This window comes from Doryrhamphus excisus, linkage group LG19 (genome assembly GCF_037039965.1).
Source record: "Doryrhamphus excisus strain RoL-2023G ecotype Guam linkage group LG19, RoL_Dexc_Guam_v1.1, whole genome shotgun sequence".
Classification (NCBI taxonomy): domain Eukaryota; kingdom Metazoa; phylum Chordata; class Actinopteri; order Syngnathiformes; family Syngnathidae; genus Doryrhamphus; species Doryrhamphus excisus.
The window spans coordinates 4,386,459-4,411,370 of record NC_136375.1 but is presented as its reverse complement, the minus strand read 5'-3'; the positions used below and the strand labels follow the sequence as shown (position 1 = coordinate 4,411,370).

The following is a 24,912-nucleotide window of genomic DNA, read 5'->3' as shown; positions in this document are numbered from 1 at the left end:
TCTACCGCTTTTCCTCACGAGGTTCTCGGGGGGTGCTGGAGCCTTTCCCAGCTGTCCTATTAATATATATTATTATATTATTAATATAACAATTAATAAATGATATATTAATATATTGTTAATATATTGTTAATATGATGTCATATACTGTATTTATGTCATTGTTTTGTGTTTGTTTTCTGAGGAGGTGGAGGTGTGGACGATGTCGCTATTTGGTGGACACTACAAAGAATGCAGCGGCTACTTCTAATATACTTTTACATATATGTAGTATATTTATATTTATTCACGTTGGCAAATGCATTCAAGTGTTTTAGTGTTACCTTTAAGAAATAATAAATATATTAATATCATTATGCCATTATTACTGTATTTATGTCATTGTTTTGTATTTGTTTTCTGCGGGCTGTACGATGTACTAGGTCGCCATCTAGTGGACACTACAAGAATGTAGCGGCTACTTCTTAACACTTTTACATAAATGCAGTTTATTTATATTCATTGGTGTTTGTGTATGAGTGTATTTAGGCCCCATTTTGTATTTATTGCTGCTGTTTGCTGACCAGACCCAATGAGACGTTCACACTCTTAATCAGATTTAACTCCTCTGTGACGTCATCGTAAGATCTGGTTCTGAGAGGCTCCAGATGCCGAGTGGACCGCCACCGGACCGGATCTCCAGGCCCCTCCGCCCCCCTCGGCCACAAGCACCTTCCTTTAGCGGGGCAGGAGGAGGAGGTGAGCTCCTGCAAACATGGCGTGCGGGTTCCGGATGGAAGCAGTCGAACCTCCCAGAACTCTTTGCCGCGCTGCGTCACGAGTTTGATGAGACATGAAAGTTCTGATGGAGAAGAACCGAGCTTCCGGGGAGAAGGTGAGTGACGCCGGAGTGTTTTTACACGTGAAAAAACCCACATCGATAGTTGTTTTCACCGTGTTCTTGCGTGCTGGCAGAACATTCTAGAACTTTGAAGTTGTTTGTTTCCTGCTGGCAACTTAAAGTATGCGCAAGCTGGATTTGTGACGTCACCGGTGGCTTGTTGTTGTAGAAAGTTGACAATGGTGTGTGAATGTCAACACAACACAACAAATGCTATTTATTTATATGCTTTTTCTAGAATTTAGAATTGAATATGCATTATTTTTCACATGTACTATTACATTATATACTTAAAAATAGTTAAAAGTCCTCCAGGCCACTAGGTTTCTGATTTCTGCCTTCTCTTTCCTCCTCAGTTCTCTTTGTTGGGCTTTCGCTCCACCGCCGCCTCTTCTTCAGCCGCCTCCTCCTCAGCCATGGCGGCCCAGAAGAAGGCGGGATTTCCACCAGGCTCCGAAGCCGGTCCCACCAAAGCCGAGTTCTTGGAACGGGTGCGCTGCAGTAACCAGGCCTGCCAACAGAAGGACTTTGCTCTGGCGGTGCGTCTCTACACGGACGCCTTGACCTTAGACCCCCAGAACTGCGTCCTGTACAGCAACCGCTCGGCGGCCCACCTCAGACTGGGTCGGTACAGCTTGGCGCTGGAGGATGCCAACACGGCGCGGGACCTCAACCCTAAATGGACCAAGGTAGGACATGCTACTGACATGCTTCAATTCAATAAAGAATTCACATTAGTATCGTTAGCATGACGTTAGCATGACAATCATTGGAATGATTAGCCTCAACAAGTGTGTTCACACAAAAAAATGGACCAGTTTTTTTATAATTAGGGGACCTATTATGCTTATTTTTCGGCCCTTTGTATTGAGTTGTGGACTCCTGTAGAGCAGCTACACACAATAACCAGCACACAAAGCTTTCTAGTTCTTCCAGAATCTGCACCTCAGCTGTATTTCTTTGGATATCGTGCTTCCGGTGAAAACGGTCTGTTTTTATGTAGCCCTCCGAAGACCCTCCTTCCAAGCACACCCACTCCGCTGTGATTGGTCACACTCCCGAGGACTACTACGTCCTACCACCATGTCCTTCTCTCCTAGCCACTATATCTGTGTTGCTATCACCTAATTCTTAGCTCCTAGCCACGAGGTCCAAGCTCCTAGTTCCTCACGCGGAGCCACAAGATCCTAGGTTTAATCGCATAGTTCATAGGTCATGGTTCTAGCCACCAGTCCTAGGTCCTAGTTCTGAGCTGTAAGCCACTGGCTCCTACTTCCTATTTCCTAGCCAATAGATCTATGCTTCAAGTCCTTCACTCTTAATCTGTAGATCCTATTTCCTAGCTCCTAGTCACTTGGTCCGAACTCCTAGTTTTTCTCTCTTAACCCGTCTATCCTATTTCCTAGTTTTTCCACATCCCAGATCCTAGCTCCTAGCTCCTAGCCCCTACTTCATCGTCACTAACTCCTGGCTGGTGGCTCTGGGCTCCTAGTGTCAGGCTCCTAGCCTAAATCCTAACTCCTAACTTCCTTTGTATTGAGTTGTGGACTCCTATAGAGCAGCTACACACAATAACCCGCACACAAAGCTTTCTAGTTCTTCCAGAATCTGCACCTATTCAGCTGTATTTCTTTGGATTTCGTGGTTCAAGTGCAAACGGTCTGTTTTCATGTATCCCTCCTCAGACCCTCCTTCCAAGCACGCCCACTCTGCTGTGATTATCTGGCTTATAGCAACGCCCATATAAGGAAGTCTGCTCCTCTGTGACATCACAAAGAGGCAGTTTTACCACGCCTTCTGAAACCTAGCGTTTTGAGACATCCCAAACTTCTTTCAGGGCTCACTTCCAAATGCGCAAAGCTCATTATCTGAAACTTTTGTATCGTTCAACACAAGAATATAACATTCTAACTACATTTATAGGTCAGGAAAGAGGAAAAAAACACAATAGGTCCCTTTTAAGAACCAAAATTGTTTTCAGTATTTTCTTTAAAAGATAATTACCCGTAAAAAAAATTTCCAAAAAACGATTTATGGGGGAGGTGGCTAATTTAGCATTAGCATTATTGCACATACACTTCTTCCTCACGTTTGATGCTAAGTTCATTAAGCTCATGTGTGCTGAGGTGTCAATCACAAGGTAGCCCCGCCCTAAAAGAAGCAACACACGTGTTGTTTTTTTCTGTAGCCAAGCGTACAAGATGGCGCTGCCTGGGAAGTAAAGGATGGCGAGGGCGACAGCCGCGTTTTCTGTGTGTGTGTGTGTGACTTCCTGCCTCTGTGAAAGAGAATGGTCGGAAGTGTGTGTGTGTGTTGGTAGCTTTGCACAGCTCTTAGTTTTTTTATACGCTGGCGTTCGGCCTTGGCCTCCATTTGGCTCAACAACAGAAGCTGTGTGTGTGTGTGTGTGTGTGTGTGTGTGTGTGTGTGTGCAGTGTGCGAGTGCAGCCTGGCCTCCTGATTGGCTACGGGTCACCGCTGAGGTCAGAAAAGAACTTTTTGTGTTTTCGTCCTTGTCTTTTGGATGTCTCCATTGAGACTTCAGTGAGGTTGTGTGTTGGCTCAATTAGCCACTGAAGCTAGCTTAGCATCATTCAACACGTTTATTGTTTGACTTCTTAATTTATTTTATATGTACACCTTATAACTATCACAAAAGGGAAACAAAACGTTATCTAGAAAGCAGATGCAGCAATGCGGAGCAACAGTCTTGGTTTCTTGTTGCTAGGCAGTTTGTAGGGCGCGGTCATAACTGCCCCACTGACAAATGGCAACATTCATATCCACACAATATATTTTTAAAACATGCTTTAAAACTGTTCTATGCATTTTGACCTTTCATACACACGCAAACATTTTTTTGTCCTGAAAATTAGCTGGGTTTAGTTAGACTCGGGGCAGAAAGAGCTGTGCCCCTGATGAGCTTCATGTGTGTTGGTTCTTTAAACAAGCTAAGTGAGCAGCAAGATGTCTTCAAGCTGAGAGGCCTTGTGGGTTCTTCCCTGTCATTACCAGTGGACCAGGACCAGAATGGCTGGCTCCGTCAGGAAGGTGGACCGCATGAGATTAGAGAGTGTTGGGGTTCCTCCCCTTGAGGGAGAACCTACATGGCAGGCTGCGGCTCAGACCTCAGTCTGGGTCACTTGGCTAATCCTGGGCCTGGTGCCACAGCCCATGTGAGGGGAACCACCTTGTACACATGAAACACTCTTAGACACTCACGAATCATTGACTTTACCAGAAGTAGTTTGATTTATTCACGGTAGTAATCCGTTTTTTTCAATCAAGAAATATACCGGTTTTCAATACTGCCACTAGAGGTCAGCATTGGACTCCTTTTAGATTTTACACCCTCAGAAGAAGGGGAAAAAGATGAGAGAATGAGAAAAAGAAAAAGAGAAAAAGAATGTAGATGTACAGATGTTCCTCAGTTCGTTACTGTACATACGCACTCAAATAAATAAATAAAGTAATAAAAGACGAGATTCGCTCAAGAACTAGCGCGGAAGAATACAAAAAGTGAGGCTCGCGGACGGCCAGGCTCCGATGAACAGCGGACAGCCACCACCATAACTAAAGTTAAAGTATTTTAACGTCTACCCGGACGTTGTCGGGGTGACGAGGACGCTGTCGCCGAACAGTCTCTGGGGTGCAAAAAAGACAACAAGCTTCTGTCGGCAAACTCAACTGAAATCAACTGTCCTCCACCTCCGCAGCCACACACACAAGCGGCAGGGCTTACGTTCCGTTCAAAGACGCTCGGAGATCACAAAGCTGCCAGGTCGCTCAGTAATAACACGCGTAATAGTTTTAATGTCGACATGAAAAGGTTGCTAGTGCTTTGTCTTTTTACAAAAAATAGTGTATGAATTGTTTTATTAATAATTATTGTATTTAGTGTTTTATTGCTGTGCTGACCTCGGACTCTGTACTTTTACAAGCAATGTGTGATGACGTCATCATTCAGTCAGTCTATGAGCATTCACCACCGCCTCAGAAGCGTCTACTGTCATACACAGCTGGCCAGATGTGATCGCTGAATAGCTTCCTCCTTGTGACGTTCACTTTGACCTTTACCTACCCCTCCGTGATTGCTAATATGACCTTTGACCCTGTGAGGACGAGCATGAAGTTTATGAGGCCAGAGGAGGCAGGCAGGGTTCAAAGGTCAAATGCGCTTGTTGTTGAATGGGCTCGTGGCTCGTGTTGCTGGTCAGCATGAGCACGCTGCCACCTGCCGGTGTGGTGTGGTACTGCTTTTTTCTGTTCAAATAAAAAGAACGTCAAACTTAAAGTGGACCACGTGACACATTTCTGCTTTTTGGAGGTAAATGGGTGTGATTACACCTGAACTGGTAGTCAATCAATACCACACGTGTTGGTTTTGATTGTAGTTTGTGTTGTTGCAGAAGGACAAGAGTGGTGTGTGTGTGTGTGTGAGAAGAGGAGGACGGAGGAGGTGTCATAGTATCAGTGCAGCCTATCATGTGTCAGCGTCGGTCTCTGTGAGCGGTCACAGGCTGTGAGGCTGACGAGTGAGCAGGTGATGCTGTGATGTCAGGACGCCGCTCAGGGACGTGCCGGCGGCGTTGGAAGCGGATGGCGAGGGTGTTGTAAAGTTGTGTGGTTGGTCAACATGATGAAATGGCAGCCTCGCAGGAAGGTGAGTCAACTTGTACGCTCAAGAGTTTGTAGTACTACTTTGTGTACTGCAAATACATATACTGGACTATGCAGTGTTTCCCACAGGACTACAATCTCTTTGAACATAAGGGAAGCTTTATATAGTAAATGCAATTTAAGCATGTAGGGTTAATTAGTGTTATTTGTGTGTGATTGACAGTAGCCTTGTTTAATTAAGATGTGTCTATGATTGACAGCAACTGGATGTGTGTGTCTGAGTTTGATTGACAGGAGCTGGCGTGTAACGAGTGAGCTGTCGGTAGAATGTGTCTGCACTTCTTTTTGCGATGCTAATGTTAGCATGTGGCTAAATGGACACAAAACAAAACATTTTATGTTAAAATATTAGGGATGTCCGATAATAATTATCAGCATAAAAATGCAATATCGGTTGATATCGGTACCAGATTTTTTTCTCCATCATGAAAACCGATATTAAAAAAATGCTGTATGCAATGCATATGTGTTCATTCCACCACATGTTCAACCCTACACATATCGGTATCGGCTGATATTGGTATCGGAAATTGAGAGTTGGATAATATCGGCATATCGTTTTTTGTCAAAAAAGCCAATATTGGACATCCTTGTAAAATATATTTTTTGTGTGGGACAATCAAGCTTGACAGTTCAGTTAATGCAAACTAGCTAGTTAGCGTAGCATCTAGTAGTATGCATGTACCCGTGATGCTAACCATAGCTAAGTAGAGGCAGCATCCTGCCCAACGCAACTCATGTTGCCTTTGTGTGTCGCATGTCTGATTCCCTGAGACATCCATCTCCATCAAGTCCACTTTACATTGACATCGCCATCTGTCCTCCATCAGTGTGACGTCACCAGTGCTAATCGAAGCATCTGCTCTCGCTAATAACACACTACTGCACATCATTTATATCGTACTTTCAGGTTAACTTCAATTACTCGCGACCCACCTTGAACTTTGACCTTCTTGCATGTGCTGGACAAAGCAAGGGTCAGGCGGGACAAGTAATGTGATTATCAAATGAGGAGAAAGGACACATGAGCAGGCTGTTGGGTGAACACCGGCCCAACAGGGGGTGCTATAAAGCCATTTTAACCAATCAGACACCTGAAGACACTCATTTTAAGAGAATAACACACACTAAATAAGTACACAAAAAAGTGTACAAAAACTGTTGTTCCCGCCATCTTTAGGCATACTTCCGTCAGGCGGTGGCTCTGCAGTACCTGGGTCGTCATGGAGACGCACTGGCAGCATTCGCCTCGGGCCTGGCTCAGGACCCAAAGAGTCTACAGCTGCTGTCGGGCATGGTAGAGGCCGCCATGAAGTCCCCGCTCAGAGGTAATAAGCTCATTTTGTCAGTGAAAGTTTCAGTCAAACATGGCCGCCTTCTCACCCCACCCTCAGAGACCCTGAAGCCCACCTACCAGCAGCTGTGCTCCATGAAGCTGGACAGGAGCCCCTTCATGGTCGTGTCAGTCATCGGCCAGGAGCTGCTGACTCACGGCTTCCATGTCGCCGCCGCCGCAGCGCTGGAGGCGGCGCTGAAGATCGGCACGTGCTCGCTGAAGCTGCGCGGCTCCGTCTTCTCGGCCCTCAGCGCCGCGTACTGGTCGCTAGGCAACACGGAGAAGAGCCTGACCTACATGCAGCAGGACTTGGAGGTGGCCCGCACTCTAGGTGGGTGAGATTTGTCAACCCACGGGAAAAGATGAAGAATGAACCAGTGTCTCATCTCACCCGCAGGCGACCAATCGGGTGAATGCCGCGCCCATGGCAATCTTGGCTCCGCCCTCTTCTCCAAAGGCAGTTATCGAGAAGCGCTGGCCAATCACAGGCAGCAACTTGTCCTGTCTATCAAGCTCAAGGACAAAGAGGTTTGAAGGCGACGCACTCATTTACCACGTCATGCTGGTGCGCCAATATGGCCGCCACCGACAGTCGCTGTCATGGCTGTGTTTCCCCTCCAAATAAATATGAATGCTATTGTGCATCAAAAATGCCTCTTCTTAATGTTTAATAAAAACTACAAAAACTAAATATTTGACAGCTGTAATATGCTAAAAATGGTGTAAACAGAGTGGTTAATGCTAATGCTATCTTTATGTTAGCCTATTAGCATCCTGCTAGTTTAGCTGCTTTGTATTTCTTTAGAACGTTTCCGCAGTGTGGATTCATTATCCAAAGATTCAGAATGATGAAATCAGAGACCCACTTGAGTGGGTAGAAGACGATGACGAAGCAGAGCGAGCATGCTAGTGTTTCCTGCTAACCCGAGTGCTAACGTGTGTCCTGACCTCAGGCTGCGTCCGATGCCCTGAGCAGTTTGGGCCACGTCTACACAGCCATCGGCGACTATCCCAACGCACTCACGAGCCACAAGCAGTGCGTTGCTCTAGCAACACAAATCGGATGTCGTCTCTCGGAGGCCCGTCAGCTAGGCAACATGGGCGCCGTCTACGTCGCACTGGGAGACTTTGCCAGTGCCGTCCAGTGCCACGAGCAGCACTTGGACATCGCCAAGGTGTGACGCCGCTTCACAAGCTGTCATCTGAATGTTTGCTGCAGCTTCTGATGTCATCACCTCATCTCTTGTCAGACTTTGGAGAACCGCCACGAGGAGGCTCGGGCCTACAGCAACCTGGGCAGCGCCTACCACTCTCAGCGGGACTACGACAAGGCCGTCTCCTACCATACTCGAGTCCTGAAGCTCTCCCAGGAACTGGCGGACCGCACCATAGAGATGAGGGCCTTTGCCGGGCTTGGCCACGCGGCTCGATGCACCCAGGTCGTAGCTTGAACAACTACTATGCCACCAAAGTTCTCAAGAACATTGGTTCATGTTTGTGTCTGATCCTCAGGACCTGGATAGGGCGCTGCAGTACCACCAACACCAGATGGACATTGCTGAGGAGCTGCAGGACGTAGCAGCTCAAGGCCGAGCCTCCTCCAACCTGGGTAGGTGCATCTTGAAGATAATACGAGATCACCTTACCACATGACTGCTGCTGCACCTCTCAGCCAATCAGCACTCATTTTTTATTAATTAAGGTTTAAGTTTCTGCTGTCACTGTGGTATCGAAGAACCATTCAACCTGACACCATTGCTGAGTGGACTTTGTGTGTGTATGTGTGGACATGAGGTTGTCGGAAAAGAAGTGGACATAACTCATAGAGGAGCCACCAACAGCCAGTGGGGGGGGGGGGGTGTTGCTAATTAACACTCAACATACTTCTGATGAAGCTTGTTTAGATGAGATGCAAAACTTCAGTTCATAGAGAAAGACTAGAGAGGACAGCTCGAGTCTTATCCTTTTAGTTTTAGGACAGCACTAGTTCTAACAGTTCATGCACAAAGACTAGATAGAACTATCCTAGTCCTACCCAGTATCTAGCTCTAGTCCGATTCTAGTCTTTACTAGATACACCTATCCTAGTTCTACCCAGTATCTAGCTCTAGTCCTATTCTAGTCTTTAAGCATGAACCGATACTAAAATAGGACAGCTCTAGTACTGTCCGAGTCCTATCTAGTCTTTTAGCATAGGATAGCTCTAGTTCTGTGGTTCCCAAACTTTTCACAGTGGCGTACCCCTTCAGACATTTGACCTGAAGCCATGTACCCCTACTCCTGCACACTTAAAAAACACCAACCTTTTTATTTTATTTTTTATATATTATTTATATATTATTTTATTATTATTATATATTATTTTTTAACCTATTTTAATTTGCTTGATATAATGAAGATAATGAATTAACTATATTGATTAATTCAAAATTCCGTGTCAGAAATAAAAGAAATATTTTTCATGGTTACATTTTTAAAAAGCGTCAAGGGGACCTATTATGCTTTTTCCACTTTTCTGACCTACAAATGTATTTAGAATGTTGTATTCTCGTGTTAAAGGATGCCAGAGTTTCAGATAATGACGGTTGGGATGGCTCAAAAAGCTCGGTTCCAGAGGGCATTGTAAAACTGTTCCTTTGTGATGTCACAGAGGAGCCTACTTCCTTATATGAGCGTGGCTGTAATCCTGATAAGCTCGCTGCCCCCCCCCCAAGCTCTGCTTCTGTGTTTACGTGGCTAGCAATGGCTTGTACAGGAAAGCCACATTTGTTTACAATTCCTAAAGACGCCACCATCAGGCACAAGCGGTTGGGGTTCCTGATCCCCTATTAGCAAATGAAATGTATTTTAATCTGTCTACGGCATTTGATGCTGGACTGTTTTGTGAACATGGGCCAGTATGCTGCTGGACTAGCCAACAAATCCTACGCCTTTCCAACGTTACTTGGTCTTGTGGAAGAGGCAGAAGAGCCAGCAGTAAGTAACAGTTATCAGTGTCCTAACTGTGTTTATTTTGTGTAAGTCATAGAGCAAAAGCGCTTGTCTGTGCAGCATTATAGAGTGTGCATACAGGGAGCGGGGTTGCTAACAGCCTTTTCCCGCCACAATGAGGGGCTCTATCCGAGTTTTTTACACGCCGGTAGTCCTGCAAAACACATTAGATGTTACCGATGCTGTAGAAAACAAATGCTTAAGCTATTACCACCGAGAGATGTCTTGAAGTAACCTCTTTTCTTGAGAAACTTCGGACTGTCCAGTCTCTACTTCCAAATCGGATTCGGGATCCAACGCATATGGCTGTATGTTAAAAGCCGACATTTTTAAACGATAAATTGACATTTATTATCAACTCCTATACCGTTTATCAACTCCTATAAAGTTGGGTGCGCAGCTAGCGGCACAAACTGGAAGTCCTTTTAAGCACCTGAGAGTGTGACCAACCACAGCGGAGTGGGCGTGCCTGGAGGCGGGCCGTGGGTGGTATACATTAAAACAGACTTGAATAGGTGCAGATTCTGGAAGAACTAGAAAGATTTCTGTGAGGGTTATTGTGTGTAGCTCCTCTATAGGAGTCCACAACTCAATACAAAGGGCCAAAAATGAGCATAAAAGGCCCACTGTAACGTAAATAGATAAGTAATCATCCTACATATCTTTTATTATTTCAGTCTGATGTTTGCATCCTTTTGTTTGAATGGCTTGAATTTGAGATTGACTTTTTTGTAATGGCTAACGGCTATGATGGAAGTCTGCATATTAATTTGATACCAATTTGAAGTTTAACAGTAGTATTTGAAGCACAAACGTACATACAGCCAGCCCCATTTCCAGGAGAATCCCGACTGTTCCCGAAATGTCTTCAAAGATAACCTGAACAGTCCAGTTGTGATTGGTTCAGTACCCTGAGAATACATGATCAATATTGACAGGCCTATTTGTCTTCAGTGTTTACATTAGCTTCATCAGGTAGCAACCCTGCACAGGAAGTAGTATAGATCTTTCTGTGTGGAGATCTGTCTGTCAAAGTTCAGTGTTCCCTCCCATTGTTCCTCCTCAGGCATCATCCACCAGTTAAAGGGTGACTACGAGAAAGCTCTGAAGCTCCACAAGGCTCATCTGATCTTCTCCCAGGAGCTGGGTGACTACGCCGCCCAGGGGAGAGCTTACGGCAACATGGGCAACGCCTACCACGCTCTGGGCCTCTACGACCAAGCTGTGCATTACCACCGCCAAGAACTGCACATCTCACTGGAGGTGACGCTCCTTTTAGCATCTCTACCTGCGGAGAGGAGCATTGTGGGAATGTGTGATGTGTTTCAGGTGAATGACAGACCCTCCCAGGCCTCCACGCATGGCAACCTGGCAGTGGCCTACCAGGCACTGGGTGCTCTGGACCGAGCCCTCCAGCACTACCTGCACCACCTGACCATCTCACGGGAGCTTCATGATGCGCAAAGTGAAGCTCGAGCTTTAGGCAAGCCAGACCAAAGACAACAAAAGACTCTGATTGGACCTGGACTGACAAATCTGCCCCCTTCTTCCATTCTCTAGCAAACCTGGGCAACTTCCACAGCTTCAGAGGTGAATACTCTCAGGCTTTACAGTACTACCAGCAGTACTTGGTCCTGGCGCCGAGCCTTCAGGACCTGGAGGAAGAGGGCAAAGTTTGCCACAACCTCGGCTATGCCCACTTCTGCCTGGGACAGTACCGGGACGCTGTCAGGTCAGAACTTCAGCTCACAAAAGTCAGTAAAGATTTGCCTGAGATCAATAACACACTTGGACGTCTATCTTGGACTTGTCAGATACTATGAACAGGATCTGGCCTTGGCCAAAGACCTGCAGGACAAGCTGGCCCAGACTAAAGCCTACTGTAACCTGGGCCTGGCCCACAAAGCCTTGGGGGAGTTCAGCAGAGCGGAAGAGTGTTACAGACATCTTCTCTTGCTGGGCCAAGCTTTGGACAATACACAGGTGGACATCCATGTTGGCTAAAATGGCTGTGGAGTCTTCACAAGACATTGATGAAACACTAAAGAATGCTCCGTTGTGTTGTGCAGGCAATCTTTCGGGCATTGGGGAACCTTGGAGATATCAATGTTTGTAAGCAGGATCTATCAGGAGCAGTCAGCTTCTACCAGCAGCAATTATCTCTGGCTCAGGAGATCACGGATCAGAAGATGGAGGCTGATGCCTACTCTGCTCTAGGATCAGTTCACAGGTGAGGTCAGTAAAGTTTGAATTCTTCTCCAGGTCACGATCTTACCCTGCATCCCCCTGACAGGATACTTGGCCAGCTGGACTCTTCCTTGTCCTTCCACAGCCAGGAGCTGACCCTTCGCAAAGATCTGGGCAACCCTCAGGGAGAGTGCCACGCTCTTGGTCACCTGGCCGCCGTGCACATGGCCCTGGGAGACTACAACACGACCCTGCAGTGCTATGAGGCTCAGCTGAGCCTGGCTCAGAAGCTCCACGATGCCCGTCTGGAGTCCCAGGTCCACGGGAACATGGGCATCACCAAGATGAACATGGAGCTCTTTGAGGAGGCCATTGGCTTCTTTGAGCAGCAGCTGGCCACACTGCAACAGCTGAGTGCGAGGGAGAGCGTGTCAGATCGAGGAAGGGCTTACGGGAACCTGGCTGACTGCTACAACGCCCTGGGGGACTTTGAGGAAGCCATTCAGTGTTACGACAAGTCCCTGACTGTGGCTCAAAATCTCAACCATGTCCAGGACCAGGAAAAAGCCTACAGAGGACTTGGCAATGCTCACAGGTAGTGATGGCACACCGTGTTGTTTGTTATGCTATGCAATAGGTACTAGCGCCTTATAGGAGAAGTCCGGTCCAGTTCAGTTGGGAAGGTTAACCTTTGCTATTTTCGTGCAGGTCTGTGGGCAACCTCCAGCAAGCTTTAGTGTGCTTTGAGAAGAGGCTGGTGGTGGCCCACCAGCTGGGCGGGGCAGCAGGAGGCAAGGCGCAGGCTTACAGCGAGCTGGGCGCTCTGCACAGCCAGCTGGGAAACTACGAGCAGGCCTTGTCCTGCCTGGAACATCAGCTCAACATCGCCCGCTCGGCTGGGGTGAGCGCTCATCTTTCTTGGTGCAGAAACACTCCAGAAATGTCAACAGTCCTTCTTCTCCTGCCAGGATAAATCCCTAGAAGCAGAAGCCAGCGATGCACTTGGCGGCATTTATCAGCTCATAGCCGACTACGCCACAGCTAGACAGGTGTGAAGGTGGTCTCACTGACACGCCAACCATGCCGATGTTAATCAAGCGTTACCTCCACAGTGGCATCAAAGAGCTTTGGACATAGCGGAGCAAACGGGCTGCATGAAGAACCAGGCCCGAGCTTACGGGAACCTGGGCCTGACCTACGAAGCGATGGGGAACTACGAGAGGGCCCTGGTCTTCCAGGAGCAGCACCTGAGTGTGGCGGCGCAAAACAACAACCTGGCAGCAAAAACGTTGGCTTATGCGAGCCTGGGAAGGATCCACCATGCTCTGCACAACTACACACAGGCTGTTATGTACCTGCAAGAAGGTCAGGAACTCCTCTTTTATCAAGGAGTCGGACTAGAGTCCTTACTTGTCTTAGCATCGCCTCCTCAGGTCTGCGCCTGGCTGAGCAGTTAGCTCGCAAAGAAGATGAAGCCAAGATACGCCATCGCCTTGGCTTGTCTCTGTGGGCTGCTGGAAACATGGACGAGGCCCAGCACCAGGTGTGTGTGTGTGTGTTTGTACTGCCCCCAGTGGTGAGTGTTGGAACAGCATGTATCATCTCCACATGACATTATGATTTATTGTGTGAATGCTGTTAATGCTATTATAGTGGATGCTCACCCGTTTATGATTCACCATTAAAATTTGAAGATTTTTGGTTAAAATATATATTTTTACTATATTTTTTCTCCAAAAATAGGCAAAATAGAACACACTCATTCACCATAAGTCAGTAATAATTTATTCACCAGATTTATTTTACAAACTACTTGACCAAAACAGACATTACATCCTCTTGGAAGTCAAGTTCTAACAATAAAAGACTAGAGAACAGGCTGAATAGGTGTAAGATATGCTAACACAATGGTTATTCAGCTACACAAAAAATAAACATGAACAGAAAAGGTGTCCAGTGTTTATGTAACATAAACAGTTTTTTCATTTATAAGTCGCTCTGGAGTATAAGTCGCAGGAACAGCCAACCTATGAAAAAAGTGCGACTTATAATCCAGAAAATACGGTCATCAATTGTAGAGATATGCACCGAGTATCGCAAGACTAGCAACCGCCTTAAACAACGCAAGAGCCTCGGCTGGCAGCACATTTGTAGGCCATGCTTGGTAGCTTAGCATGACTGAAGACAAGATTGGATGTAAATAGCATTAGCAGTGTGCTATGTAGTCACTGGAAGGATTTTCAACACTTAAGCAAAACATGCGTACATTATAGCCATTTAATTTATGTTATTTATTATGCATTCTGTAAAACTACGACAACATCAAATTAAAAGCACTAAAAATGGGTCACGAACGAACGGGTCAAAAGAAATAGATTTTTTTTTGTGAACGGAATGAACGAGGTCACCGCCCCTAAAATACCCGTTCAGTCCACTTTTTTCTTTTGATTGGCTGGAGAGTCGGTTCACCGTTGCTTTTGCAGGGCGAGACTATCTGCGTGCTTGCCTGTCTTATCCTATCGTCGCGCCTCGCTCTGTGGGTGGATGGGGTTAGCTGACTGAAAGACCGAGACCGAGAGATTGACCAACAATGTCGGTGACCTTGTTCATTCCATTCACAAAAAAGAACTAGTTATTTTGACCCATTCGCTCATGACCGACACAGCTCTAGTCATCATGTGTTGTTGAGCTGTTGAGTCGGAACGAACGTGAACATGACTGAACGGACTGACTCGACATGGCTGACCAGGTCTATGCACAGGGGGGATCACAGGCTAACGACCAATTGACCGAAATTAACGAAATGAACGGAATGAAAGAAATTAACGTAATAAACAGATCTTTTTCCTGAATGAACCGGAATGATTCACTGAAAATGAAAATGAAATTCACTGAAATGAAAGATTTTGCCCGTTGAAAATAGGTGAGGTGAAATATAATAGTAGTAGTTTAAATATAATATAGTAGTCAAACAAAGTGGGACAAGCCGCCGTTTGCAACTAAAACGTGCAAAAGCGGTGGGATTTCTAACTGTATATATTGTTTTAATCAAAGAATAGTCCTTATTTCCAAGATAGATATCCATCCATCGTCTTCTGCTTATCCGAGGTTAGGTAGCGGGGTAGCAGACTTCTCTCTCCCCAGCTACTTCGTCCGTTTTTTACTGGCAGATTCCGAGGCATTACCCGTCCGGTTGAGAGACATAGTCTCTCCAATGTGTTCTGGGTCTTCCCTGAGGCCTCCTACCGGTCTGATGTACCCTGAACACCTCCCCCGGGAGGCGTCTGGGAGGCATCCTGGCCAGTTGCCCGAACCACCTCATCTGGCTCGGAGGAGCAGCGCTTCTCCCGGATGACTGCTTCTCACCTCATCTCCAAGGGAGACCCCAGAAACCCAATGGAGAAAACTCATTTGGACCACTTGTACCTGTGATTTTGTCCTTTTGGTCCACTAAAAGGGCCGCATGATGGATGAGTGGTAATGGTAATGGAAATGGTTTTATTTCATTTGAACATGCATCAGATTACAATTGAATGCATCACATAATCAGTTCCCAGTTCCACATGTCCAAAAGGAGTAGGAAGAAGCAAAGCTTATTAAATCCTACCCCTCCATCTGGTACTTTTACAATCAGTAACTGTTACATTTGTTCACTTCCTGCTTTCCGAATATAATATTTTTTAATTTCATAAATTTTTATTTATTCATTTAATTAATTAATTTTGTTATTTTTGTCATGTACCGAAGTACGAGGTGAGGTGGGTAGCATGTTGGCCACAGAGTCAAAAGATTGGGAAGACCCGGGTTTGATTCTCCCTAGTACTACATCCCGAGTAAATATGATGTGTGTGTGTTTCAGTTGTACAGAGCATCAGTTCTATTTGAGACAATCCGCCACGAGACGCAGCACAGTTCAGACTACAAGCTCTCGCTGTTCGATCTTCAAACCAGCTCCTACCAGGCTCTCCAGAGAGTCCTTGTCAGCCTGGGTAGATCATCTCCTCTTGGCCAGTCGCTGATCTTCACCACATTGACCAACTGTTCATAGTTTGCTTCCTGTGCCGTCTCAGGCCGCCACGAGGAGGCACTGGCCATAGCGGAGCGAGGACGGACACGGACCTTCGTGGACCTCCTGGTAGAGCGCCAGAAAGGAGGCCAGCCGTCGGAGGGCTCGGACCCGCACGCCCCCGTCACAGTGGAGCACATCCTGCAGACCGTCAACTCCCAGAAGGCCATGGTGCTGTACTTCTCCCTGGCGGGGGGGTTCCTCTACAGTTGGCTCATGTCTCCTGGCGCAGGTACCAGGACAATCACACTCACTGTCCGGGGGCCCGTTTTATGCGTCTCAACCTGCTGCGGTGTTGTGACAGGTATCGTCAAGTTCCACCAGGTTTGTCTTGGAGAGGCTGGAGCTGACGCGTCAGTGTTCCAAGATGGCGGCCTGAGCCCCCAAGGTGGTGGTCCGCTTACTCTGGATCAGTACATCTTCAACGTCAGAGAGGTTCTGGGTGTTGATGGACATCTCAGCAGGTGTCACTGACCACACACTGCAGTACATACATGTTACATAAGTAGTAAACATGCTTGATATTGGCTTTCTTATCGATATCTGATATCAGTCGACTGTGCTAGCAAGCTTGTTGCATTATTTTTTCCTGCGATAATTATAGGTTATCACATGGTTTGTCTGGTATCAGGCCCGGTATCGACCTCTGGTTGAGGGCTGATACTGGCACGTGGGGGCATGATACCAGGCCTGATACCAGACAAACCATGTTTTAGATGATCTTATTATCACATACTGCAGTATTAATTGGCCCGGTACCCTAGAAACCGCCCATGAATGATACGGGAAAAGGCCGAAATGATACTGTGTCAAAGCCCAGGGCAGTGATGCTGATAAAATATAGAGTTTAACCATGTCCAGTATCAGACCCCGTAGCTGTCCACTCAGAGCGCGCTGCTCTGGTATCGTGCCCGTGATACAACCAAACAGCGCACAAGCGTGAACACACAGTTTACACTGTTTAGATATAATACATGTAATAAACTGAACATTTTCTGGAAACAAAATGGTCTTTTGATTAAATAGTACGTGACAATAAGCTCATGATTAAATAGTATGTGATAATAAGATCATCACATGGTTTGTCTGGTATCAGGCCCAGTATCATGCCCCTAAGTGTCAGTATCAGCCCGAGACCGAAACAGCAAAACAGCAAAACAAACGCTGTGTGTTCACGCTCGTGCTCTGTTCTCTGATTGGTTGTTTCACGGGCACGATACCAGAGCAGCGTGCTCTGAGTGGACAGCTACGGGGGCTGATACTGGACATGGTTAAACTCTATATTTTATCAGTATCACTGCCCTGGGCTTTGACACAGTATCATTTTGGCCTTTTCCCGTATCATTCATGGGCAGTTTCTAGGGTGCAGGGCCAATTAATACTGTAGTATGTGATAATTATAGGTTATCACATGGTTTGTCTGGTATCAGGCCAGGTATCATGCCCCCAAGTGTCAGTATCAGTATACTGCCACGCGGAGGCATGATACTGGGCCTGATACCAGACAAACCATGTGATGATCTTATTATCACATACTATTTAATCAAAAGACCATTTTGTTTCCAGAAAATGTTCAGTTTATTACATGTATTATATCTAAACACAACAATTGCAAATATATTTCAAGAATAATATTTTATCAACAGTCTTATCTTATCAATGTCTGACAATTAAAGTTCCATTAATCAAGTTTGGGTTTTTTGGTGACTGGAGAAGCACTAGGCACTAAGCACTCGTGAGCTGTTCTCTGATTGGTTGTTTCACGGGAACGATACCAGAGCAGCGCGCTCTGAGTGGACAGCTACGGGGGCTGATACTGGACATGGTTAAACTCTATATTTTATCAGTATCACTGCCCTGGGCTTTGACACAGTATCATTTGGGCCTTTTCCCGTATCATTCATGGGCGGTTTCTAGGGTACAGGGACAATTAATACTGTAGTATGTGATAATGGGTCTTCTGATAATAACTGACATCTCTACTACAGTAAGTAACAAATTAAATCACTTCATCAACTTGAAACGTCGTCTTTGCAGGCTTCATCCAGGCAGCGAGACGGAGAGTGAAGCAGGAGATGTTTTGGATCAACACTTTGACGATGTCAACATGAAAATGAGCTCAGACGACGACCCCAGCGGCTACCTGCGCATGGTGTCACGGAACAACGTCTTTAACAGGTTCCTGCTGGCAGACTCCATGTAGATGTTTTCCACTTCCTGTTGTGTTGCTGACGGTCTTTGTGACGTGTTGGTAAACAGAAGTTGTCGAAGCGTGAGCAGCCAGAACTCGGCGTTTTCATTGAAGGATGGATCATCATCTCCTTCCTGCTGGCTGGGAATGAAATCTCCTCTGCGGGCCGCTTACGACTTACTCATCGCGCCGATGGAGGCGGTACGTGCGTCTCTGCATGCTGGTCGGTACATTTCCTTATAACTCCGCCTCCTCATATCCGTCTCCAGGCCCTGATGCACGGTGGAGGGCCTGTGGGCAGACACAGGCAGCTGGTTCTAGTGCTGGAGGGAGACTTGTACCTGGTGCCCTTTGCCTTGCTCAAAGGCAGCTCCTCTAACGAGTATCTCTATGAGATGTTTAGTCTCGTTTGTGTGCCGTCGTTAGTGAGCCTGCAATGCTCCATGAAGGTAAGACCTGGAGGAAAAGCTTTTATGACTGCTAGCATCTCATATCCCTTGTACTTGTACTTGTAGCCACCTCCACGTCTTGATGGCTCCTTGTCATGCTGCGATGGGGGTTCAGTGGCCGCCGTGGTGGGGGCACCACGCCTGCCTTCTGGCCTGATGAGGCGCTGGCTATGGGGGCCGCTACCCTCAGCCCAGGATGAGGCTCTTTGGCTGGGGGAGCAGCTCGGGTGTCGCCCGCTCACTGGAGTCAACGCCACAAAGGAGCGGGTCCTTGCCGCTCTAATGCGGGCGGAGTGCGTTCACTTGGCCACTCACGTTTCCTGGAAGCTCGCCGCTTTGGTCTTTGCCCCCAGCAGGGAACATACCACCCAGCCAGCGCTGAAAATGGTGTCAACTGATGCCGCACACCAAGATGGAGGCTCGTACATCGAGAGAGATGAGGAGAGCATCTGTGAGAGTCCGCCGCTTCAAGACTTCCTCCTCACGGCGGCAGATATCTTGGAGCTCAACCTCAACGTCAAACTGGTGGTCCTCAGGTTAGTACTTTTCACGTTTAAATCGTCCTCCTGATCTTCAACATCGACTCCCCTCGTTCTCAGGTCGTACCCCGAGTCCAGTGGCAGGGTGACTGCGGACGGTGTGGTGGGCCTGACACGAGCCTTCCTGGCAGCGGGGGTCCAGTGCGTGTGCGTGTCGCTGTGGCCTACACCGGCCGCTGCCTCTAAGCTGTTCATGCAGACCTTCTACGGAGCCCTCCTCAATGGGACCACAGCCAGCATTGCTTTGAGTGAGGCCATGAGGACGCTGCAGACCTCCAAGAACTTCTCACATCCTTCTAACTGGGCAGGTCAGCAAACAGAGGACATATTAAACAAAATATCTGCACTTTTTGGAACCAAGTGTATTTTAAGTACAAAATCTGTAAAAATGAATTCTGGGAATTGCTAGCATTCTGGGAGGATTAACAAAAGACAGGTTGTTTAAAATGATGTCACCCCCCAGCGACCACAGACTACCTAACAACAACAGACTCTGACAATGATGAGAGGGAACCCGCCGTGTTTGACGGGACGATGGTGGAAATGCCAGGAGGACTACCTAATGACAACAGACTCTGACAATGATGCCAGAGAACTGAAAAATGTACATGAACACGGAGGAAGCGCCTGTCGAGTATACAGAAATAATACCGAAATAAGACTTTGCCTTATAACTCAGTGGACCTTATGGTGCATAAAATATGGTAACCACTGGAGGAAACAACAATGTAACACCACTAGCGCTTTGGCGCCCTCAAGTGGTTAGTCTCACTATTATAATACAGCTTTGGTTAACGCCCTCCCTGGTTAGCACCTTTTTTGGTTAACAACCCAAATTTTTTCCAAAGTTTTGCCTTTGCTTGTGTTTGCCCGCTTGTTTAGTGTTTTGTTTATGTCGCCAACTTGGATCACGTGTACAATACGGAATCATGATCGCACAATGCATTGTGGGCCGCAGGCACCATTTTAGGACGTTTGTATCAAAGTTGTACAAGAGATACTCGATGTAACAAACACAACGCAAGACCTCTGAATTTAACGGCTCAAAGAGATGACCATTGTCATTTCAGATGCCGGTGCTCAATCATCGGCTACGTGTACACACTTGTGAACTAAGGGTGTGGAAAAGAATCGATATTAATCGATACATCGATGTTGTTTTTCAGGCTACCTTCTGATTGGCAGTGACGTCAAAGTGAACAGTCCCATGTCTCTGCTTCGACAAGCCCTAGCAGAGGTCCTCCAGCACACGGAGAGGGCCAGAGACGCCCTGAGAGTACTCCTACACTTGGTGAGGCGTCTTTAACATGGAACTTGGAACTTGGAAGCGCACCACATCCCACTAAGAGCACTTTCTAATACTGCTGAGTGAATGTTGAGTCTTGATGGCTTCTTTCTTTGCAGGTGGAGAAGTCTTTGCAGCGTATTCACAGCGGCCAGTCCAACCCGATGTACACGTCACAGCAGAGCGTGGACAACAAGGTGTGTGTGTGTGCGTGTCCATGGCTCCATGGCTCCCCCCTGCTCATGTCATTGGGTCTGCTCTGTCGTTTAAGGTGGGCGGAGTGCCCGGGTGGCGATCACTGCTATCTGCAGTGGGCTTCCGCATGGACGTAGGCAGCGCCGGTTTCCCTGCGGCCGTGTTCTTCCCCACATCAGACCCGGGAGAGCGTCTGCAGCAGTGCAGTATCACCCTGCAGTCCCTGCTCGGTACCTGCACCCTGCTTCCTTATGAAATACAGTGGATCCCCGCAGAGTCGTGTTTTGGCATTCGAGACCCTGCAACTTAGCTGATTTTTGCACGGGGAGAACATGCAAACTCCACACAGAGATGTCCAAGCGGACATTCTTCCCGATCTCCTGACTGTGTGGCCAACATGCTAACCACTCATCCACCGTCCGTCACTCTATAGCAGGGGTCTCAAACTCAATTTACTTGGGGGCCACTGGAGCTAGGGTATGGGTGAGACTGGGCCGCATCAGGATTTCCAAAAAAAACAAAAACGCATTTATTAAAAACAGAAAAATGAATAGACTTTGCTTTGGTTCCGATTTTCAACAAGAAAAGCTCTGATAAAACATTCCACTGTTCTCAAATATCCAAATTTTTATTTTTCTACACAAAATAAGATGAAAAATAAATAAACAAATCAAGAATAAAGAAAATCAATCAATCAGTAATAAATAAATATAATAATAATCATAAAACTGCAAATAATACAAACTAATAATAATAATAATAATAATAATATAATAATAATAATAATAATAATAATACAAAAGAAACCACATAGTTGGTGGGTAGACAATTTTTTTTTTCAGATTATAATTAACACAGCATTATTAGAGCCCTGTAGACATGACAAAACACGACTATAGTCACATTTATACTCTTTTTATTTACAACATATTGCGCAACTGCAGGGTCTTGAGACACATGCTAACTCGCAAACTAGAGAGCTAGCGACCTAAACGGTTAGCCTTCAAGTTATTTCCTTTAAACTTAAATAGCCAAAAACTTACCACTTCCACACGGATAGGGAGGATAACTATTAACAGTTATTTAACCTTTAATATGAACATTAATCAAATGTAATAATTTTTTCTGGGTACATGATACCATACAGCATCCATATCAAACTTGCGCGGGCCGCACTAACATTAAACTTTCATATCAACACGGGGGCTTCAAACTATTGTTGAGACCAACACCATTGAGACCCCTGCTCTATGGTGAAGTCAATACGACCAAAACAAGGCAAATGTGTTTGTGTTTTCAGGACTTGGCCCTGCAGCTCTGCAGGCTCTCTGCAAATTGGTGACAGCACCTGAAGCTGGAGAGCAGCTCATACACAAGGTAGCTAAAATACTTAGCAACCTCGCTAACGAGTCCATGTCGTTGTGTTATTTGTCATGCATGCACGACAGTGCCGTGGCTCAGGCTTAGCGTTGGGAACGATGAACGGTGTGTTTATGCGAGCATCGTTCTTGTCCGTGCTCTGCACAGCTTCACCAAGTGCTGGTGCAGCTGCAGTCAGCTGACAAGGAGCACGACTTCTCATTGGCTCCCATCCAAGCATCCGTCAGCGTTCAACTGTGGAGACTGCCGGGCTGCCATGAGTTCCTCGCTGCACTCGGTGGGTCTGCAAACAGCATGCAAACATTGTGCTTGACCGTTGAGTGAATTTATTTTTGTCTGGCAGGTTTTGACCTTTGTGAGGTGGGTCAGGAGGAGGTCATGCTGAAGACGGGGAAGCAGGCCAGCAGGAGGGTTATGCACTTTGCCCTTCAGGCTCTGCTGGCTCTCTTTGGTACGTAGAACTTTGCATTTATCCACATCCCAATTAATGGTAACATAAATAGAAAGTGAATTGCTGGTGCATGTTTCAGCGAAAAAGGTGTGCTGCAATTATAAATCCAGCAGAGGGTGCTGTTTCATAGATTCAATCAACATTTTCCAGCAGGAAGATGCTTTGACAAGATGTGACATGAAACTGCACTTTTTGTACACTAGTTCTAATGTGTAGCACTCAGTAAATATAAACATGGCCCTTGATATCATGCATTATTCTTGTGTGTCATGGTTCAGACTCCACAGAGCTTCCCAAGCGTCTAAGCATGGACAGCTCTTCCTCTCTGGAGTCCCTCTCTTCCTCGCAGTCAACGCCCCAGCCTCCATCTTTTCCCACTTCCCTCAGCTGCTCCCCACCTCGGCCCTCCTTCCTGCCTCCGGTTTGCCCTGATGCGCTGTCTTGTGATGCCATCTCCGTGTACAGCCTCAGCTCGCTCACCTCCTCCCTCAGCTTCCTATCACGGCCCGAGCCCGCAGGAAGTGACATCATCAGCCTGCGCTCGCATCCACAAGAGACGGTGGAGGTGCCTCACGGAGGGGCGGGGCTGTGCGCCTCGCACCGCCGCCCAGGAGGCCAAGTGAGGCGGTTGACCAATCACGGCAAAGGAGAGGCGGGCGACGACAGCTATGAGGGATACTCCATTATCAGCAGTGAGCCTCTGAGGCGAGGGGGGATTGAATGCGACGCTCTGTCGCCGCCTGCAGGGCACCGCCATGGCAGAGGGGTCGCTGGGGGGGGCTCCATCGCAGTACCCTCCAGGGGAAGCGTCAGCATGCCGACGTCTCCAAAGAAAGCTCCTCCACCTCCAGTTCCCACCAAACCCAAACAACAAGTGTGAGTTTCGGTGTTTGAAAGAACATTTTAGTCGTTCATCACTGCTCTCTCACGTGCTGATGTTCCGTCCTGCTCATCTCCTCACAGGATGGGCAAAGCCAAGATGAGCAGCTCTGAGTCGGAGCACTCCAGCACGGAGACAGACAGCACCATCAAGTCCCAGGAGGAGAGACATGGGCCTGCAGGACAACTGGACCCCCAGGAGCTGGCCCGCAAGATCCTTGAGGAGACCCAGAGCCACATGAAAGCTGTGGAGAACCTGCAGAGAGCTCAAGGGCGGGCCCCCAGGAGGGACGAGGGGAGGCAGCACTCTCTTTCCACCCCCACCACCCCGATTCTCACAAGGGGGGCGCGGACCTTTCAGGCCTCTGAGACCAGTGCCTTCAGCAGACCACCAAGCAGAGCAAGTCTCACAGCTCTGTCCTCTCCCCGTCCCCTCCGAAGTCCTCTGTCGCCCAAAGCGACCCGGCCCAAGCCGCCAACCCGGTCCTCCTCCCTGCAGAAGCTGCCGCCTTCCTCATCACCTGACACTACGTCTCAGCTCAATCTTCAAGACGCTGCCTCACCTTGCGGCAGAGAACCCGCCCCCAGCTCAGGAAACACGTTGAAAGCGAAGCTAGATGGTAACGTTCCTCAGTCAAAAAGCTTCAGGGTGGTCCACAAACATGAGGGGGCGTGCCCTGCTCGCGTACTTCCTGGTGGGGGGAAGAAAATGAGCACAGTGCAGAAAGATGTTCTGGGTTTGTTGAACCTCTCGCCCCGACAGGATCCACCCGAGTGCGGCAACGAGGCCAAACCTCCTCCTGCCTCCAAAACTCCAGCAAACACTAAATTTTCTTCTGGAAAAAACTTCAGGTTTCTAGCAGGACATTTTTTCCCTTCCTCTAAATGTTGACAACTTTCATTTGAGAAGTCCTTGTTTGGTTTCTATGATGATGCTGGGAGGACCGAATGGTCTGAGTAGGTTGATAGAGTAGAAGGTTTTTCTAAAATAGCTTGGAGAGGTGTGATGAGGATGTGACTTTGGCTGTAACGAATGTTTGAGTGTCCTTAAGAGGCAGTAAGACAAGATAGAATGCTGAAGTTGGACTTTATAACCTTTTTTTTAAATGCAAACTCTTGTAATGAAGTGTAATGTGAACTGTACTATTTCACATTCAGTCTTTATACTTTGATCTAAACTATTCGACACCTGCTGAGACCACAATAAAGATTTTTATTGATTGCTATTCTGCTGAGAATCACTTAAACATTAACTGCATTTGATTTATTGCGTGTCCATGATTGTTCATGACACTTTTCAACCTTTACCGTATTATTGTGAAGAACAAATTGACTTATTTGGATATTTTTTGATATCTATTTGATTTGCGTATCTGAATGACTAAGTACAATGTTCACAAAAA

At 47.0% G+C, this 24,912-nt stretch overlaps 1 protein-coding gene across 1 annotated transcript; it reads left to right on the top strand.

Annotated features, from left to right (window-relative positions):
• The first annotated feature begins 588 nt into the window (after positions 1-588).
• ttc28 (tetratricopeptide repeat domain 28) lies at positions 589-24,735 on the top strand. Its single transcript, XM_058056635.2, has 34 exons — positions 589-874; positions 1,237-1,569; positions 6,741-6,888; positions 6,955-7,227; positions 7,294-7,424; positions 7,850-8,071; positions 8,147-8,335; positions 8,409-8,505; positions 10,954-11,150; positions 11,217-11,370; positions 11,448-11,619; positions 11,702-11,870; positions 11,957-12,117; positions 12,181-12,669; positions 12,783-12,975; positions 13,043-13,123; positions 13,187-13,439; positions 13,508-13,617; positions 15,934-16,063; positions 16,145-16,372; positions 16,445-16,604; positions 18,178-18,318; positions 18,400-18,532; positions 18,601-18,780; positions 18,847-19,316; positions 19,380-19,627; positions 20,486-20,610; positions 20,724-20,801; positions 20,876-21,029; positions 22,100-22,176; positions 22,327-22,456; positions 22,523-22,630; positions 22,909-23,506; positions 23,594-24,735. The coding sequence occupies exons 1-34, from the start codon at positions 833-835 to the stop codon at positions 24,399-24,401; spliced, it is 7,182 nt and encodes a 2,393-aa protein (XP_057912618.2). The 5' UTR covers positions 589-832; the 3' UTR covers positions 24,402-24,735.
• Positions 24,736-24,912: the final 177 nt, after the last annotated feature.

Coding starts and splice junctions, on each gene's coding strand:
- ttc28 (XM_058056635.2), top strand. CDS start 833: ATGAAAGTTCTGATGGAGAAGAACCGAGCTTCCGGGGAGAAG. Junction 19,628..20,485: donor ACATCCTTCTAACTGGGCAG/GTCAGCAAACAG, acceptor GTTGTTTTTCAG/GCTACCTTCTGATTGGCAGT. Junction 21,030..22,099: donor CACCCTGCAGTCCCTGCTCG/GTACCTGCACCC, acceptor TTGTGTTTTCAG/GACTTGGCCCTGCAGCTCTG.